The sequence below is a fragment of the Bacillus rossius genome, chromosome 1 (genome assembly GCF_032445375.1).
Source record: "Bacillus rossius redtenbacheri isolate Brsri chromosome 1, Brsri_v3, whole genome shotgun sequence".
NCBI lineage: Eukaryota > Metazoa > Arthropoda > Insecta > Phasmatodea > Bacillidae > Bacillus > Bacillus rossius.
Window position 1 is genome coordinate 279,816,458 of NC_086330.1, and position 14,997 is coordinate 279,831,454.

Consider the following 14,997-nt stretch of genomic DNA (forward strand, 5'->3'; position numbering starts at 1 on the left):
TTGAAGATAAGTGATCTGGCAAAAGTTAGGAGAAAAAACATTTTTGTGTATTTTATTGAAATATTTAATAAAATCTCATGATCTAAAATAAATTAGTTAATAAACAAATGACAAATCATGTTAAGTATAGAATTACCAATGTGGGTTTTATTGTTGCTTCTGAGAATTTAACCCCTACCCTTCCACCTTTTTGACCTACTGCAGTAGGTTAGTGTACTAATTCCGCATTTCTAGTGAAAGGCAAAAGGTTACAAAATAAAACTATATTTTAAATACTTTTTTGTTTTTTTATTTGTGTCACACTCACTCAAGACAAAATGTATACATAAAACATATTTACTCACCGAAATCATTCACTCTAAATACAATTTGCTTTTGTGATTCAAGAACACACATACACAAGTAAATATACACAGCCACAGAGTTAGGTGTTTACAACAGAAAATTATTTTTGAAGTAGTTCCCACACTACCAATTTGAAGCTCAGTGTAATGTGTGAATTTCTAGAACCACTAAAAGGGCATGCCTGCCTACAGACATAGCTGTACACCGGGATAGGATTTTACATGTAAACTACTACTAGGCTATTTTCCATAAATTTTATCAATATCACTACTTTTTAATGAAAACCGTATTGTGCACTGCAACAAGAACATGGCTATAGAAGAAAAAGTACGACAATGTTATTGTAGGTTTATGTTTTAATGATGATGGGCTGGTTGAATTCTCGAACCTTCAAATACCATTGAATCTCTAGCGTTTAAAAGATATCAAGAAAAATGCTGTAAGAACTATAGTAAATTCAAAAATTCAACACTGACAAGTGACAACTCTGAAGTTTAGAAGAACTGTGATTTTCTTCATATCTCTCTCATTGCCATTCCCTAAGATATTTTATTTTAAAAATGCAACTATATAAATAAAATTACGACACATACTTATTAGGTAATTCAGAAAACTTAGTTCTTGAAACAAACACTTTAAAAGTTGACTGTTTCAATTAATTATTGAATATTTTTTATTTCTTGTGGGATTTATGGGATAGATTCGAAATGGTTTTTGTAATTCAAATTGAAGAAATTTTGGATTTGACCCATCACTAGTTTTTAAATTCTGAAACATTTAAACACAGAAAAAACATCCATAAACACTTTACTGTAAAATTGTTGGTACTTTTTCTTTAAAAATCATGTTATATGTTATTCTCTTGCACAGGACAGTTTTAGTTTGAATACGATATTGTGAAAAAAGGTTGAATTGCACCAAGTATTACAGGGTTCTTGTAGATAATTTCATGTCCTATTCAAGAGTTCATAAGTACATTTTAAGGACCTAACTGATAATATTGATATAAGTTAAGACATTTTTCTTTTTCAGTTTAAATCAGTAAGCTACATACATAAGTAAATTTTCTTTTTTTACAAATTATTTTTTTTAACACTATTATAGAGCAAATACATAAAAGAAAATACTAGGAATGTTTGTGAATGCTCATAAACCTTTAGTATTTGCTATGAACTTTCTTCTTAGGAATAAACAAACAAATATGTAGGCAATAAGAACATTGTACCAATTTGATTGCAAAAATGCATAACATCACCACTAGCCACTCACTATTATTCACAACCATTCTAATCATGCAAACACTAAAAATTCAAGGACTACAAACTGGGAAAGCAAGGACTTCCAAAGACCATTACATCAGCTAAAATGTAAAAATATATCCTGGCGTGCGGTAGGGCCAATGATGAGCACTTTCATTGCTACATCGACATGAGTAGAATAATGCTCTATTAATAACTGGAGAACTAGTTTCAGGACTTTTTCAGGAGCTTCAATAAAATTTTCTTACCACTATTTTTTAAATCATTGGGTCATTTTTTATATAAATACATATGCAAAACAGGAACTTACAGACTTTTTTACGTTGGATAGCTAAAACTTTTTTCCGAGATGACTCTTTACATAACCACGTTGACATTCTCCATGAGCGACAAAATGTGATTTAACTAATGGCTGCTAGAAACAAAAGATTTATAACCAGTCTAGTTTGTTACTTTTTCATGACTTAGTTATGTGTAAACACCCTACTTCTAAACATTTTTTTCCTAGTTCCCGTGTATGTTTTTTGTTCGAAAAATAATAATTAAAAATGCCATTCACTAAACGCATGACAGCACACAATGATAACCCACACTAGGCATAGCTAGACTAAGGTTATTATTTCTGTTCACTTCTAAATGTTACAAGTAAACTCTGTTTTTCTTTTTCCCAACTAAAAAAAACTGTAAGAGAGAACAAATATTTGACATATAAACTTGTTTGAGTTTCACACATTAAAATTAAATTACACTAAATAAATTCAAGAGGTTGAACTATAATTTTCCAATATCAAAAGACCACCAAACTTCCACTAACTTACATTTGGTTTCATGTACAATACAACTTCGATTAACTGTTTATGAGATGATGTTTCAGGTTTTTCTTTATTTACACGACATTACCTTGGTCACTGTAAAAAAAGGTAAAAAAAAAAAAGTTCTACGGTTACATAAGTTTCGATACATGGGATATGATATAATATTAAGACAATATTTATATTTTAAAAATGGTGCCGTATAAAATACACTTACATATATTTTTAACTAACTACAATTACACAGTTGAAAATTTTTTATTTAAGTATAACACATGTCTCAACAAGTGATTATAAATTTTTTAAAATTACGTAACAACCACGGGGTGTCAGTCTTTATAAGAAAAAAACTGTATAAAGAGAATATGTATGAAGCAGTGGTGAGGAAACTGTTATGAAGGTCATACTGACAAAAGGCAGGTAAATTAAGAAACCTGATACAGATCATACATAGCTATAACAATGGAGTAGATGTATAACTGTTGCATTCCACACAGCTAAAGTGGATCAGAACCACCATATAGGATTTCTTTTTTCATAAACTGACCACATTTTCTAATACAGATGTGTTGTTTAGTTTTATAGGCTTGAACAACCACATTTTATCTTTAGCTTTATTGAAACCAACACTTGCTAGCTGTGTAACTAAGTTGTACTTCTTCAACTGAAGATGCTCAAGGAAAATAAGCGGTTGCAAGTAGGAGTCTGCAATTATTTGAAAAATATTTTATATTCATGAATAACTTGATATTGATTCAACATTTCAAATTTAATATATATTTTAAAATTATTGGTTTCACACGTGGGCCTTATTCACAAAAAATTATTACTGAGAAAAAAAAATGTAACATGTATAGTGCTAAGATGATTTATTTAGAAATTTAGATTTGTTTTCTGCAACTTGAACACATTGTTTTTATATTTAACAAATAATCAGTGTCTATAGTTTAAAATAATTAATAATACTCTACTTTGTGCATATATTCAGACCAACAACACAACTTTCAAACTTAAAATTTACTGGTTTACGAAATTGCATTGCCAGGTTTTTTCTCTCTTTACTTTACACCTCTTCATTATGGTTCTATGTACGTATATACCTTTATTTTATATTTTACTTTATGTGGATCAATTTTTCTTGAACTCCTGTGGAGTGAGAAAAATAATATATGTAAAAATTAGACTGGAAAAATAACAGATATTCCTGAACTTTGTAATATTTGATTCACAATTCAATTTAAATGTAAAAAACAATATTCACAGAAACATAGTTGCAAGGATTAATTTTAATACCAGACAGTAACAGCATAAATAATTCTTCAAAGGTCATTACATATTTATATAGTTAGGCCTGTGCAATGCTTCGACTTAGCAAATCAAATCAAAGCTGTTTTAGATAATTGATTTAACTTTTTCCAGGAATTTAGCAATTTGTTTCATCCCAAGCTTCAAACATAATGCAAAGATTTCAGTAAGTTGCGAAACTTGAAAAACGAAAAGCCTTAGCTTCATGCATCTTCAGTTACATGCAGTTTTATTTTAAGTGCATAGAAAGTGTATCAATACAAGGATATTTACAATAGTGGATAGATTGTTGTTTATGTAGGATTTTGTTTTAATAATATCTTAAGAATACTTCGTTGAGCCAATATGTACCACCATTAACCAATAATGTTATTTGTTTACATCACTCATTTCATTTTTTTTTATAAATTAAGTTTAATAGAGTCTTGCTAAGAAAAATATTCACAATTGTATTAGATTGTTTAAATTTTTTTAGCATTCAATTCTACCGTATTTACCCGCATATGGGTCACAAATTTTATGCTGATTTTTTGTTTAGTAAAATGAACTGCTACCCTTATGCATATTTTCCATTTTGGGTAAAAATAAAATTAACATTGTTAACATTGCACTGTTGTGGTTGACTATTTTCTTAAATAACTAGTCTGTGTTGGTATTTAATAAATATGTCACAAGTAAATATGAATTATTTAATTTAAATAGCTCAGCAGTGTGTGTAAGGCATTAAGCTACGTCTGCCGCCTGTTGGGCGGCTACCCAGCTAGCGCCGGTAAGTGACGTGGCTGGGGCTCTGCAAGAGGGGGAATCTAAAAATAAACCAGCCACAGAGAGAAAGAGGGGAGTGGGGGTGCAGGCGTGCCTGTGTGCGTGCATGCATATGTGTTTGTGTGTGTGTGTGTGTGAGAGAGAGTACGTGTGGCCATGCAGGAGTGTTTATGGTTCTCCCTCCCTCATTATCGTTGTAAATGTCTGTGAACTGGCACTGTACTCAATCATCACGTTTATATCTCTATAGGTTTTTGTGAAGCAAACACTGTTTTTGTGTGAGATTTCCTACGATTTCTACTGCAACATTTCATTCATGACAAAACTGCTGTAAAGGGCGTACTTGTTTTTATTGAAGAAACTGTCAAAAAAAATTGACAAGGAAAATAGATCAGTGTTGTGTTTCTTATGTGGCAATAAGCTGAGACACGGACAAAAATGTTTTCACTTGTATCCTATTGGAGACATTTATATGGCGCAACCCATATTCGAGAGCAACCATAATGGTGAAAATGTTAGAATTTTTTGCCCAAAAGTAAGGGTGTGACCCATACGCAGGGGCAACCCTTTTGTGAGTAAATATGGTATATTCACTTTGCAGCATCCAAAACACAGTAATCCTTCAGTTCTACTAGTCAAGTAAATAACTAATATATATATATATATATATATATATATATATATATATATATATATATATATATATATATATATATCTGTGTGTATATGTATATATACATATATATTTAACTTAAGGAATTATAGCAAAAATGTCAAAATATAAGATGGCAAGGTATGATCCACCTAAATACAGAACAACAGCTACACAGCCCAAAACCTAACAAACTTTGACATAACGTCACCCAGAATAAATATATGTACTTATGGTTCTTGTGCATCAACAACATTGAGGCATTTTTACGAATAGGACACTAGGCGAAATAGCCACGAGCATCTTTTTAGATGCATTTATAGAAATTTATAATTAAGTCAATAGTGTTAGTGTTACTTTGGTTTATATTCTAAATTTGAGTGTTTTATTATTAATAAGCTGTATATGTATCAGTTTGAACTGAATTTGAATACAAAAAGCAAAATATTCTTGTTTACGAACATCAAATTCAAATATCATGAGTAGGTGAAAAAAAAGTTTTTTATAACAGTTGGAACATCAAATTCTAACAAAGAATTGTAAATGGTTTAGCGCAATGGCAATGACTATTTTGACTCAACCTAAATTTCCATAGTTTCACCAGGTAATATGCAACAACTTCACTACACTTTGAATGTAATTTATAGGAACAGAAGAAAACAGTAAATAAAATTTACCAAAAACGACGTAAAATTTTTATGTTAGTTCTAAAATATGTTGCAAGGTTTGTTTTTGCTTTTTATTCCCTTAAAATTTGAATTCTCTACTCTATGAATTGATTGTTACGAATATTTGGTAATTATGAAGAAAGGACTCTGTCCAGAAAAAAAAAATTAAAAATTGTGAACTGTGATAGTGAAATGAATACGAACAATAAATAATTAGTTTTATAAATCCCCAAAGGCCTAATTATTACAAAAATTGGTAATCAGACATTGGTGAATAATATGACTTTCACTGTAGAATAGATAGCTGAAGTGTCAAGAAAATTAAAAGAAACTAAAAAGACTTCCTTGTAAAAAAAAAAGTTGTTAAGAGTTTGGATAAAAGAGAATGCTGCTGAAGTAAGCTGAGCCCTCACTGGCTGTTTCTGCAGGAAAATCACACACTTTTCAGAGTGTTGAGGGGTGCAGAAGCAAAGCGTCTCGTCTGCATGACTACCTGTGCAACTGGACTATGAGAATTATCACAGTGATTTTTTTTAACAATGAACAGACACATTACATCTGCTTTGATCCGTGAGCAAGAGCCAAATTAATTTGATAATGGATGCAGTAGCGTTGATTGAGTAATACAGCTCTAATATTCCATTGTGTTATGTTAAAAGATCAAGTAGAGTGGTACCATTAGTAGCCCATGCCTATTTCATGGCAGGTGACATAAAAGAGAATATTCTTTTATTTATTTCAATACTATGAACTTTGTGCTTAATAGTATTTTGAACTGAGCTAATTGAAGAGGAAAATTTTGAATAAATATACTGCAGACAGGATCCTACATAATGAGGGGTTCATTACAATTATAATATTTCTAATTTTGCTAAACAAAGAGCATGAAAAGCAACAGAAATAAAAAACTTCTAAAATTATTTTCAAAACTTACAGTCATAAATTGACACAGTGAGAAAAAAATTGATTAAAAAAAAACACTAGATCACTTTAGCACAACTATTACAAAGGTAACAAGAAGGGATCAAACTGTAAACAAGACGGCAATGCTATCAATTATCCGACTCCAAAATTGACAAACAGCTCCAAACAAATTACATACTGGTTGATCGTTCAAATTCATCAGTTCCACATCTTTTTCCACGTTTCGCTCACTCCAAAGAACAAAAACACAGCAACACTCCCTCTGACGGAAATGCAACCAGTGAAGGAGTCGGAAGCTGCCTGGGCCATGAGGCAGCTAATCACTGTCACTACCGGAGTTCTTGCTGTCGTTTTCTGACACAGATTTACCTGCACAAAAGAGAAGCCATGGATGTATTTTAGAACATGACACTTGGCACATGACAACAGATGGGAATAACCACCAGGACAGATACTCAAGACATTCTGCACTTTTTCCCCACCATACTGTCCTCTGCATATTAGATATCTGTTTGAACAATTTTTACAACAAGACTAAATGTATGGGCAACTTATAATTCAATGATAAATACAGTATGGCCATAAAGTCAAGATGCAGTTATGAACGCTTGTCGTTGCTAACAGAAATGAAATGAAAGCTTGGAACTTGTGCTACACTGGACAGTATCGCACAGAGTTTCTGTGGTATGATGTGCAACGGTTTGCATGAATTTTTTGGCGAAGATTTCACATTTATGTCTTGTTTCATTTTTTCCTGTGACCGGTTGAAAATGCCCCATGGCTTTACAGACACACTTGGCATAGTTGGAGCAATTTATTACCATTAATTCTATGTTTTGATTCATAAAAACATTCCAAAAAACACTGTAAAATTGGCAAAGTGTACACATATTTCAAATCACATGAGTACAAAATAAAAGAATTTCAGTGTTATTTTTCAACATAACTTAGAACAACCTGTTTCAAAAAGTAGTATTTGATTTGGATCTAATATTAATATTTAGTAGCATATGATGTAATATTACACACCATATTTTTATTCTAAAATTGGTGCAGTATAATTTTAAATTATGGACTTTTTTAATTAATTATTATTTAGTATTACACATATCTTAACACATTATTTCTGACAGTTTTACAGCATACATAACAATGGTTCATTGGTCTTTATCATAGCACGTGACAACAGGCGGACATAGCACATGAAGACGTACTGCAACAAAACCAAAACCGGTGTGTAGGCCGATGCAACGAGGAACCCATACTGCCCACTATCAGACTGCTTTCATTTTGCACTGTCTTAGATAACAATCTAGGACTTGACTGCTGTGACTGGAAGGATCTGTGCTTGGATCTTGTCCATCAGCAGTTTTATAAACAAGAGGGGAGAAATCAGATTTAACTAACTTGCTTTTAATTTTTACAGGACAGGAATACAGAGCATATTACAAAGTAAAGCTTGGCAGACAGAATAACAGGTTAAGTTTATAAGTGTGGATGCACTCATACAAGGGTAAAAGGCTGGTTTAAGCTAATCAATTCATAATAACTTTTTTCCAATACTCCTCCATGGAAATGCAGCATAAAAACCTCCAGGCGTGCAGACTCCATGCAAATGCGAGATAAGTAGCATCACATACAATAACAAGTCATTTAATGATATAACAATTATCAGCTCTAAACTTTCAACTTGCATAAGTTCTTGTCTTATATGCTAGAAAATACTGTTAGTCTTTGATATGTCTATTACTTAATGATACAACCAGCTATTATAAATATATATATAAATATATAACTATATATATGTTTTCTCTGACTGACCTGAGCCTTTCCCAGGACTGGACCGGGGCGACCCAGCCTCGCTGGCCGATATCGACTTCCTCGTCTCCGGAGAAGGTGACCTGCCGAAATTCCAAACACAATGCTGACTAAGAATATTTTGAGACCTTACAAAATAAACTCGTTTCCTGCCTAGATTACTTATTGATACTTGGTGATTTCAATGTTCCTGGAGTTGATTGTGCTGACAATCTTGCTGATAACATCTTACATGCTCACATCAAAACCAAAGCTCATCATCTACTTAATTTTACCTCTAGCCTCGAGCTAATCCATTGCAATAAAACTCAACCATCTAAAAATCTCCTATATCTTTGTTTTTCCAATATTTCTCAATGTACAGTAACTCATACAAACACTGTGCATACCCAAAAGGTCCTAAATCATCTTGCTTTTAACATTAATATTATAATAGAAAGTTTTTTATACAATAAATCATATTCTGTATTTCAAAATTACAACTACTGTAATTTTCTTGGCCTCTACAATTCTATTAAAAATCATGATTGGTCTAACTTTTACAAATCTTCTGATGTTAATGATCTTGCTGAACCATAAAAAAAATTGTATATGAAAATAAAATTAATATCTTTGTACCAACTTCAACAAAAAAGGTCACCAAATATTCTCGTTGGTTTTCAAAAAAGTTAATTCATGTCCTGAAATTGAAGAAATATTTTCATAAATTATACAGAAGAACCAACATGTTTTCCTAGGCTCAATTTTCTCATCATCATAAACAAGTGAAAATTGTAATCAAGCGTGATAAAATTCATTGGACTCTGGTGGATTAATAACATTATCACACAACACCCTAAAAAGTTTTGGAGATCTGTTAAAATTATGGAAAAAGGCTATTAGGAACAACACTCTCTTAAAGTTAATGGTGTTACATCTAATGAATTCACTGTGTTATCGAATGTATTTGCCCAGTATATTTCTAATGTCCAAGTCTCTTAAGTCTCAAAATCAACTGGTCCTGATGGAATATGTAATTTCATTTTAAAAGGTTACTCCCATATATTAGCACCACTATTACAACATATATTTAATTCTAGTTTGAAATAGCAAGTTTATCCTAGCAAATGGAAAATAGCCAAGGTGATCCCGATTCACAAAAAATGAACCAAACTGAATGTTTCTAATTACGTACCGACTGTGATGCCACACACAAAATAAATACTAAATAAAATAAAATAAACTGTGAACATGAAAAATACCTATGATGTGACTGTGTAACGGGGTGGAGAAACACAAAAAAACCATGATTAAATTGAAACATAATTACCTTTTTAATATGTAATATTTTAAAAGATTTATTTACCAAAGACCAATACAATACTCTTTTATGAAAATAAACTAGTTCAAGACAGATTTTAAAAGTGCAAATTATCCAAGTTCTCAAAATACGTTGGGCACAGTCTAAGAAAAAAGTTTATTTTTTTCACTTTAATAAATCTCACAGTTTATGGAAAATTAAGTATCTCAGGGTTATATTTTAAAAGTTTCTGGCTAATAAAAAAATTGGTAGTTCAGAAGACATTACACTCAGTACTTCTAGGCTGGTATTTATAGTCGCATCTTGAGCAATGTCTTGAGACCGTCTTGACGAAGACGGTCTTGTTTCTCAAGGCAGCGATTTCAATCTCCATGTTTCATAGTCCGCGAACAAGACGAGCTTCATGAAGACTGCATGCTCAAGCAAGAGCTTGTTTGCCGTACTTATGGCTTGACGAAGCACTTACTTAAGACAGCCGAAAAGAAACGAGCATACACGAACTTTGGCGATTGAACTGTTTTCGTTAAATATTCTGGTACTATTCACACCAAGCACTGAAACCCCAGAATTTGAGGCTATTTATAGTAACAAGATTTAGTGAGTATATATCACTACATACGAAGTGCGTTTGTACGTTGATGTGAGGAATTTGTTTATTGTTTTAATACTCTTGAATCACACATGGAAAAAATTGATGTTTTGCGACCACAAATATGCATACCTTCTAGTACATCTCAGCTTGTGTCACTTGAGATGAATAAAATTAAGAACTTTATAGACTTTTGTCTTTCCAGTGCAAGTTTAACATTAAGAAATTATGTATCTAACGATTTAATAATACCCTTTTAAAAAATAATAAAATTAAGTTAGCATCTTCAGAACTGTTAATACTGAATTACTACTTGTTTAAAAGCTACCTGTCTTTACAGAATTATCAAAAAATATTTCAGGTAGTGAAAAACATTTTTTTTGAGAAAATGTCACTCTGCTTCAGCTTCAGGATAAGGTACAGTAAATGTTAGTTTAATAAAAATATCAGATTTAACTACACAGTAAAATAAAATTCTTAATTTAAGTAAGAAAAATATATGTTTAGAATTATAACAATAAGTTTGAACGAATCTGATAAGGGTACATAGTTAGGAACTTAAAATTTTGTAAACCCCTTTATAAAGTGTTTGTTCATCAATAATATAAGACATTAATTTCCTCATATAATAGGTTAATTTTTCTTGTTCAAGTTACTTGTGATTCTATAATTTAATCGTAATATAAGTAAAATATATAGACTACAGTATGTCTCAAAGCCTACTGCGTATGAAATAACCAAATCATTAAATTGAGATATGTATTTAAATATATTATAACAATTAGATTTTAAAAAATTAATCTAATAACATTTCTCTTAAAGCTGTATTTGCATTTTTCATTTACTGTAACTATAAAAAAATTATTGTCAGTGCCAGGATTTGAACCACATTCGCATTGTTTACTCAATCTCCGGGCTTGAAACCCATCTCCCTAACCATTACACTACGAAACCTTAAACAAAGTTTTGTGGAAAATGATGGTATATCAACAGTGTAATGCCACTTTTTATTAAATTATTTTTAATGTATTTTGGGTGTCACGAATGTAGAATTAAATTTTCTGATTGTGATATGTACCATCAACCATCATTAAATGCATCGTTTTCCACATCCATTGTACTCGTTCTGTGATCGATACGTAAATAAACGTGTCTGTTTAGCACTTGAAAATGTAACCACTGGTCACAAACAAACACTAAACTCATTTAAAATACATATAAAATTGCTTCAGCACTTCATACAGGATTTATTTAAGTTTAAAAATACGAGGTTCACGAGAATCCGCCATTTTATACATTGCGATCAGAACAAGCAATTGCTTGAGACATGCCTGAAGTGGTCTTGGCAAAGACGATCTTATTCGTGTTCTTAAGCACGGTCTCAGCGACTATGAAACATGCTTCTACGATGGTGTTCTCAAGCAACGACTATGAGACAGGAGAATGCCCTCTCATAAATAAGAAATATGTAACTATCATAAGATGGTCTTCATCAAGATTGTCTTGTTTGCAATCACTTGAGATCATCTCAAGCAACCTCTATGGCACACAAATGTTAAATAAGAATGCATATAAGAATTTCTTGACGAAGGAATTGCTCAAGACGTGAATATAAATACCACCCCTAGACTGTGGATGTTCATGCTTGTTTATATGTATATAGTTATTAAATATAGGCCTCGGGACACAAAAAAAAATGTTTACAAATATTAGTTTCTGCTTTTGGCTGCACAATAAACCAGAAATTACACTATCCCTGTAGTATAATTGGGCTTAAATCATGATGGCATTAAAAAAATTCGTGACCAACGAACCTTTTCAATATGGCCTACCTGATGTTGTCTCTGGACTATTCACAAATATGCTCACAGCAGGCAATTGTGGGTGAGCTGCACAATAGTTTATATCACAAATTGTCCATGGTGATTTCGCGGACCAACACAAACCCACTGTCGCGCTCCCATACGCAATTTATACAGAAAATTCAACTGCCGCCAGGACCTCTTGACAGGCAGCTGTACCAGGCCAATCGGTCCGAAAACATTCCTATTTCCTATGATTCATTGTGCCAGGTGCTTCGTTAGAGGTGCCAGCAAGCCTCAGCCAATCACGAAGCACCATCCAAGAAATCAAACGAAGAAGGAATTTAACGAATAGAAATGTCAATAAAATAATAATTTAAACAAGTATTATAGTGGCAATGCCTCTTAAATGCATTAAATTATGTTTAAAAACAAAACACAGTTTGTAAACAAACATTCGGCGACTGTCTACAAAGAACTAACTCTATGACGTTATGTCGCTAGATGGTGGTGAAGGAAAACGTAAACAAACCAAATATGCACAGCCTTTCCTTTCAGTATTATTTGCCTAATTCTCCAGTTGTTATATATTGTGAAAAAAAATTTTATTGGGATTACTTCTCTTCTTTACTATTCCAATTCCATATTCATACTGGCGAATAATTTGATATCTGTATTTGTATTTGATTCAAACTAAAAAACTGATATTTGCACAGGTCTACTATTAATAATTTTAACAAACTTGATCATTTGTTTTCCTTTGTTTGATAAACAAATAATCTAGTTTCATTACTTAGACGATTATAAAAATTTCACTAAATTTTAAGAAAATTTTTTTACTGACACCAGTTACATATTATGACCAGATTATATTCAAAATTTTATGTATCCAGTAAAGTCTTATTTTGTTTGTTTTCTAATGATTAATATTGTTTTATTGTATACAGTTGTCCTTAATCTAAATAATTGTCCATGTTAAAATTTAATGCATTATGTCTATGTATGAATATGTTACAATAGTTTGCTTTTTTTTTCCTTTCTTTAATTTTTTTTTTTTTAATGTATGGTTCCTACAGCCTATGACTTGTCAGCTGTCGGTAAGGTATGTCAAAACTTGAAATAAATAAATAAATTATTGTCACCAGGCTTATTATGTAAAAATATTTATTTTTTTTAATTTAACAGGGTGGCCACTACATTTGTGATAAAAAATTCCAGGTTTTTTCCAGGTTTTTCCAGGTATTTTCAAGATTTTCCAGGTTTTGCAATATATATACAAAATGACATGTTTTTATTTATGTAATACATTATACAAAGCACACATTTTAAAACACGGAACTGTATAGTACTAAATATAAAACAAAAATGCACAAAATGTGATACATACCCAACTAAAAAAACAGGTGGCAATTTACTAAATATATATTTGCCACATAACTTTAACCTTTTTTGTGTTTAAAATTTCTTCGTCTATGAGAGCGGTCTGTTTTAAGGCATCACTCATTATTTTGACTCTTTTTGCCTTGGTTCTTTTCTGTTTTTTTTTTTTTAACCAAATATATTTGGTATATTTTGTGCATATTAAACAGGGCACAACACTGGCCGGCTGGTGGTTGTTTTCATTCAAAACGTGGCTAAAGAACTTGCATGGATCAAGCTGAAAACATCAGGCTACACGTGTAAGTTATAAGGAATCTTATTAGTGTCATGAATTGAGATATGTTTTTCGAGTAGATATACACATCGACCTACCGGATGCTCGCCCGCGTCTTGTTTTAACTGTCGCAGCGATGTTTATTTTGACAGCTCAAGCAATTATCTTTTCCCCGTGAGTTGATAGAAAAAGGTAGCTTCACACAGCATAAAAAAAGGAGCTACGCCACTTATTCCCCACGCAGGAAACACACTGGCTGCTGTCTGTCATCCCCCGCATTTCCCCCTTCATTTCTTCTAACATTCCACGTCCCGCCTCTCGCGCGAGCAATAACGAAGCGATGTAGCAGTTGCACCACGCATTGGGTCGTGTTTATGCTTTGCTGGTGACCGCAGGAGGTCCAACATGCTTTTATTCGGTATATATGATCTTTCATTGCGTTTTTTTTAAAATATTTTTTTCTGTTTTTCACATTTGGTCAAAATTTCCAATTTTTTTATGGTTCCCGAGAATGTACTCGTAAAATCACTGCTTCGTTAAATCCGGTGTTCGTGAAATCGGGGTTCTGGTGTACATAATAATTATATCTTTGGTATTATTATTTTACAAATTGTAAGTGAACATAGCATTACCGACGTTAAAGGTAAGTTAATGCGGAAGGTTTATCGGCCGGCCTCAACACGCTGAGAATATTTATAAAAAAACGTGTTGTGTCGTTAGTTACTGGACATATTTGACAGTTTATTGATAAGCGATGGATTACAAGACGTCGTAGTTTATAACACCGCTAAACCGTTGGAAGCTACTAGTATAAATTAAAGTACTAATAAAACTTTGTTACAGGAAGTGTGGGCTTCATCCTGAGCAGGTTGAGTGGAAGCAAAATTCTGTAACTTGCAGGTTTCTTGATTGGTTAACTTATTTATAACTCTATTGTAATTCTTAGATTTGGCATGGCTTGTAAATGCTCCCCTACCCATCGTATCGATCTTGAAACTTTTATTGCATATCTTGCATCTCGCACAAGTTCTGTCTTTCGCATCCTCAGTAGCCCATGGAATCTCAAGACTCATAACGACAGGAATACCTAGTAGACATTGCCGC

At 32.1% G+C, this 14,997-nt stretch overlaps 1 protein-coding gene across 3 annotated transcripts in view; it reads right to left on the reverse strand.

Moving 5' to 3' along the window:
- Nucleotides 1-260: 260 nt before the first annotated feature.
- LOC134527641 (RNA polymerase-associated protein CTR9 homolog) overlaps nucleotides 261-14,997 on the reverse strand; it is a 118,366-nt gene continuing 103,629 nt past the window's right edge. For all 3 annotated transcript variants that reach the window (XM_063360502.1, XM_063360503.1, XM_063360504.1), the window contains exons 22-23: nucleotides 8,552-8,631; nucleotides 261-7,099 (exon numbers count right to left, since the gene is read on the reverse strand). In XM_063360502.1, coding sequence (XP_063216572.1) covers nucleotides 7,047-7,099; nucleotides 8,552-8,631 — 133 coding nt within the window. In that variant the 3' untranslated portion in view covers nucleotides 261-7,046. The remainder of the gene's footprint in view (nucleotides 7,100-8,551; nucleotides 8,632-14,997) is intronic.